At 47.6% G+C, this 5,785-nt stretch overlaps 1 protein-coding gene across 1 annotated transcript; it reads left to right on the forward strand.

The window, feature by feature from the left end:
• The first annotated feature begins 4,185 nt into the window (after positions 1-4,185).
• Positions 4,186-5,480, forward strand: LOC128267355 (ryncolin-1-like). Its single transcript, XM_053004172.1, has 6 exons — positions 4,186-4,313; positions 4,391-4,444; positions 4,503-4,564; positions 4,642-4,680; positions 4,752-5,274; positions 5,345-5,480. The coding sequence occupies exons 1-6, from the start codon at positions 4,198-4,200 to the stop codon at positions 5,469-5,471; spliced, it is 921 nt and encodes a 306-aa protein (XP_052860132.1). The 5' UTR covers positions 4,186-4,197; the 3' UTR covers positions 5,472-5,480.
• Positions 5,481-5,785: the final 305 nt, after the last annotated feature.

A 5,785-nucleotide genomic window follows, 5' to 3' on the forward strand; every position in this document is an offset into this window, starting at 1 on the left:
ATACAACCCTTTTTTAAAAGACCCTCTACACCCGCTCGTGCTTAACTCATGGAACACCGGGCACTCGAAGCTATGTCAAATCCATGGCATAATGTTGCCACAGAAAATAATGTTCTGCCCCATCAACCATCAAATGGAGAGTGGAGAGTTTTGTGCATGGAGAAGTTGTTTAAATGCCCGCGGTTAAATTTCACTGCGTTCTTCACGGGGTCGCACGTCAAAACTTAACGAGCTCGAATTCAATGTAATTCTTGGACAGCTTTTGAAGATTAACTTTTTTCCAATGTTATGATTGTGAAAAACCTTAAGGTTCCACGAAATCTTGGCTGGTTGCCATCAGAAGTTTATGGGTATGCTTTTGAAGCATTTGGGATGATTCGGGTTACAAAGGATTACCCACCTTTTACCGTGCCGACAGCAAACAACGAAATTGTGCCGCCGTCAGCCATCGTTCCCCCTAAGCCTGGCTTGGTGACTTTGGTTGAGTGTAATAAAAGTATTGTTTATTTTCAAACAGTAGTTTGTGACTTTCAACCGCACCGCGATACTTTTATTAACAGTAAGCCAGTCATTTTAGATTATTCTTTAACACAATTTTTTGGTGATCTTTGGACGAAGGATTCTTTACACGATTTTATCATAGTTGTATCAGACCGCAAACGATTCCAATGATAATGATGACCCTAAGTTCCTCCAGTGGCATACTAATAAATTTTCGATTTTGTTATTGGTCCGGGTTGCGGTTTAGGCGAACATGGAAGCTTTATGACTCCTCATAATAATTGATGGTGCTATAAATGTTCGACCCACATGTGGCAAAGGTAAGCGAACAGCTGGGCACACAGGGCACGCAAACCCGTTTTATGTGCCCCCGTGAAACACCGAAGGTAGGTCCCATCTGTCGCCGGCAATGGGAAGCTGTAGGATATTAAAGTGCATCTGCGGTGCACTTCAGGTCCGATGAATGATGCCTACGTTTATTACTATTATATGATTGTTTAATAATTGAACATATTTGATGCCCAGATTGAAACAACTTTATTGGCTGATAAGCATGTCATTTCATAGATAAGCACAAGAGACTAACATTTTTTCATTAACAATGTTGCCGGACAACTAAACGCACTTATACACAGGTTGATTAAATGTTATCCATCACCACGGAGCGCTTCCCGTGTTGCAATTTCATCATCATGATAAAAATGAAAACATTATTTCCCATAATCATCCCCATCTTTAACCGGATGAGGCGGATCAACGGGGGCAAGCGGTGCCAAACGTCAGGCACTGAACCCCACATACCGTAGATCAATAAGCCGTACGCTGCAATCCTCCTACTGACCATTCCGGACGCAGCGGGCAAAGCTCAACCGATGGCCGATGCAATTGAAACCTAGCAAGCCGGATAGCCGACCCACCGATGTCTACCGTGTTTATGGATTCTCTTCGTTACTGGGTCGCCTGGGAGCTCCGGCACGGCGCTCCGGATAGAATTACTATAAAAAGAACCCCCACGGTGTAAAGTTGTGAAAGGATTCTCCTGGGGAGAGGCTCACTCCGTTCCGTATGCTTCAATCGGAGGATATAAATAACTTCCTTCCCACGAGGGATTCCGGGACGGGTTCCGTTTGTCCGACGTACGGAAGCTAATACCGTGCCTGTGCCTTTGTCTAGGGCTTATTTTTTTCTTATTGATTCTTTATTGAAGAACCAAACCGGCGATTGAGTCTCTATTTCCACTTCCACTGTATTCCACAGGCTGCCCATCAGAGAATATCGTTACGCATCACCGTCCTTGCTGCCGTCATCAACTGATGATTTGTTCAAAATTAAATTTGAAAAGAAATGTCAATTGCGGCCTGTGACGACACATCCATCACCCGAAGAGGTTGAAAGCGGAGAGCCTCAATGTTGAGGCTAATTATATTTATTGAACGTCGTATTGCTGATTATGCTGTCTTCTCACTTTCCATCACTCTTCTGTGTGTTATCCGATTGAATTCTGTCAGCTGTACTAACTTATTTGTTTAGCTAGACATGTTTGAACTTCAGTTTTTAAGACACATTATTGCAACACTGGAAAAGGCTTAAAGCAACTCCAACACAAGTCCTTTAGCTAATTAAATTTAAACAGAAACTTTGAGAAAATGTTAAGATAAACTTAAGAAAGCGATGCTCCGGGCCAGATGAACTGTAAGATGAACTAGTTAGAGAAAAAATACTTTAATTAAAAATGCAGTAACGCCTTTCGTGATAAGCTTAACAATGGACTTCGGTAGCATAAAAACATATGCCTTACACGATGGCGAGAAAATACCACCCAGAGAGCATAGAACGCAAATAGCTCATACCGCCCGCGGCAAAAGTTATTATGCAAATGGTGGCCCTTCTCGAAAAGGGAAATGGCCAATCGCTTCTGTTGGTATAAAAAGAGGCAACGAAAGCAGAAAATGAACGCGCCCATTTACACGGAGGAAAAACTAATTTGAAGTTGCGCGAACGGTAACGTTGTGGAGTATTAAAAGCACCAGAATCGCTGGGAACGATCCGCAACTCAATCTCCGTAAATCCAATAAGCAGAGTTGTAAAATGAGAGCAACTAATTCGCAGTCCTGCTCCATCCGCTTCTGTGGGATGACTTTGGGGCTTAAGTAAACGGTTCTTATGAGCATTTTTTCACCGAATCGTAGAACTGGCCTCTACTGCATGACTCGAATGGGTACGTGCGGTTCTTGGAACAGCCCCACACACTTTAAGCTGACCTACACCATCACGATACGCGTAACACTTGGAAACAATTTCAACCAGCAACAACTAATAGCTTAGGGAGAAACCAAAGCCGCTGTCAGCAAGGCAGGTCATCAATCATCATAATGGTGGTGGGGCTCTGCTCCGTTGCACTTGACTTCCCGGGGTTGCACCAGGCTCCGGAGCACCGACCGAACTGAATTCACACACAGTCCAAGAATGGGTTGGCAAGGATTAAGACGTCGGGTCGTGAAAACGGTTCGCTCTTCAGTCTCACCGAGGCTCGGTAAGGACTTTCGCACTGATTTGCTGCCCCGGAGCACGGTTTGGCTCGATATCGATTGTTGATACCATGCTTCAGCTGGCAAAGACAAGCTTCAAGTAGGTGCGTATGGTCGTGAGACTCCAACCATCTGCCAACCCCGGGCCGAAGGTCCGCCGCGGTTCTATTTACGTTTCCCTTCCGGGGGCTACGATACGAACGCAAGATAAGCAGGAAGGCGAAAAGGTAAATGTTGGTTGGTCCTCCGATGACTGTTCCCGGGACGTGCACCACCAACAAAACGTTTCCTCGGACAAATTAGTTGCTAATTAGTACCTCTTTTATACGTTGACGCTGCGGTCATCCCTGTCTGTGGCAGCCCCCTTTCGCCAGCCGAGCCTTGATATCTTAGCCTGACAGTGGCAGCACCCCCGTTATCTAAGGATGTAACTTCACACACACACACAGGACGGCGCGCGGCTATGTGCGTCTGCCAATCTTGGCGCAAGGAGCCCACGACGCAACATTTCTCACTGTCGTCGGCACGTCTTTCTACGGTCTTGGTCACCACCACACCGCGTCACTACCTCGCCCCACAGCGGGAGGTTCCAGAGCAGCGCAAAACAGGGATCCAAGAACTCCACACAGGGTCTTCAGGGGCTTCGAAAGGAAAATCCACTCACGGAACACGGCACTTCCGGCGACGAGCACGGTTAAACTCATACTGGTTTCGGAAAATGGGAAAATGTAACAGCCACACGTTGCTCGTAATGTTTTGATCCTGTCTCTCACGCGTAGGAGAGAAAACCCAAAGAGGAGCTCGTTATCATCTGTTCGGTTTGGGGCCACGGGCTTTCTCTCTCGAGAGAGAGCTAGAGTTCTCTGTTGAATACGAAGCTTGGTCGGAATACTTTGGTAGTTCCGCTACCGTGCAATAGGTCGAGCCAGGCAGTGCTGAACTTTAAGCGACATTTCAAATTCGTCCCATATCCGTTAGATTTACTTTCAAATGAAACAACAATTTACAGGACACACGCCACACGCGGCGCGAACCGCAAGATGTAAAAGTGTTCGTGAAGGAACTCAGTTGGCATGCGATGCCACGCGATCTTCTTATCAGCGCAACTTGGCGCCGGGATCGACTGCGGAGTTAGTTGAGCCAGTATTTGACCGATACTTGCCGAGTGATGATGAGTGCGCTGGTTGTGCTATTGTGCCTCACGTTGGTGTCCTGCTCAACGGAGAGCGAGCCGCAGAACGAATCGGAGCCTTTCCAGGAGATCAAAACCACACTGATGCTACAGTAGGTATAGCGCGATCCAAAATCGTCGCGTCCTCAATCTGGTAAAGGGTTTAATCGGCTCGACCTTCGGGTGGTAGGGTACTGAGGCGTCTGGACGAGATTGATCACCGAATAAGTCACCTGGAGCGCAGGTCTGTGTTGATGGGTGTCCGCTGGCTAGGCACGTCATTAACTTCTCATCATCCGTAGGATACAACAGAACCACCTTGTGGCGACCGCGACGATCAGCAAAACATTAGAAGGGATCGGCGGTAAGAGAGAACGTTTTGCGTAGCCGATGAAATGAACTCACATTTTGTGCGTTTTTTTTCCATTTTTTGCCCCACAGATAAGCTCGAGAGCATCAACAAAACATTGCGTCAGAATGGTAAACAGAGCGTTTGGCGGCCCGCGTGAGTCGGAAGTGATTATTTTGCATTTACGCTCCCACCATTCCAGTGGGCACTTATTACGGTTCCTGCCAGGAGGCGCCGGCCATGGTGAGCGACGTGTACACGATCCGGCCACCGGCTTCGAGTCTGGCACCGTTCCAGGTTTACTGCGAGCAGAGCTACCGCCAGGGAGGCTGGATTGTGCTACTCCGACGGTTCGATGGGTCCCTGAACTTCACCCGCAGCTGGACCGACTATCGCGACGGGTTCGGTTCGGTTGAGGGAGAGCACTGGCTGGGACTAGAGCGTATCCACCGGATCACCTCGTCGGACTACTATCAACTCCTGGTGTACATGAAGGACTTCGAAGGAACGGTCAAAACGGCACTCTACGATGAGTTCGAGATCGGCAATGAGGCCACCGGCTACCGGTTACACCTCGGGGCGTACGTGGAAGGAGCCGCAAACGATTCGCTACGAGCCAGCGTCGGGTCCAAGTTTTCAACCATCGATCGCGATAACGATCAGCATCCCGGATCATGTGCGGCGTTTTACGCGAGCGGTTGGTGGTACTGCAACTGTATGAACGCGTAAGTGCCGCCGTAACCTCTACCGTACGGGGTAGCATTTCACTTATTACTTTTCCGCAACAATCGACAGCAATTTGAATGGACTCTATCGAGAGAACGACCCAAACAATGCGACTATGAACTGGTACGGCTTTCACAACGATCTTCAAGGACTGAAGCAGGCAACGATGATGATAAGAGCAGTGTCCTCGAGGTAGTTTAGTCACACTTTGGAGGCCCTTCTCTGAGTTTTGGAACAACTCGGCTGATGGGCTTAGTGTAGGCTGTAAACACGTGCAACTTACCATTCTGTTGTGCTGGTGGTGTTTGTGAATCGCCATTTTGACGGATGCACGTGAATCGATCGCATAAATTTTTACGGTAAGAATATTAATAAACCATTAAAGTACTACGCATCGTTTGGCACCTCGATCTACTGCATCTGACAACGGTGAGTTACTTCAACACTTTATTTTTCTGCACATTTGAGACTTTTCGGTTGCCAAATCACAATCTCACCGGAATCCATCCA

This window comes from Anopheles cruzii, chromosome 2 (assembly GCF_943734635.1).
Source record: "Anopheles cruzii chromosome 2, idAnoCruzAS_RS32_06, whole genome shotgun sequence".
In the NCBI taxonomy this organism is placed as follows: domain Eukaryota; kingdom Metazoa; phylum Arthropoda; class Insecta; order Diptera; family Culicidae; genus Anopheles; species Anopheles cruzii.

Coding starts and splice junctions, on each gene's coding strand:
- LOC128267355 (XM_053004172.1), top strand. CDS start 4,198: ATGATGAGTGCGCTGGTTGTGCTATTGTGCCTCACGTTGGTGTCCTGC. Junction 4,445..4,502: donor ATAAGTCACCTGGAGCGCAG/GTCTGTGTTGAT, acceptor CATCATCCGTAG/GATACAACAGAACCACCTTG. Junction 4,681..4,751: donor CAAAACATTGCGTCAGAATG/GTAAACAGAGCG, acceptor CCACCATTCCAG/TGGGCACTTATTACGGTTCC.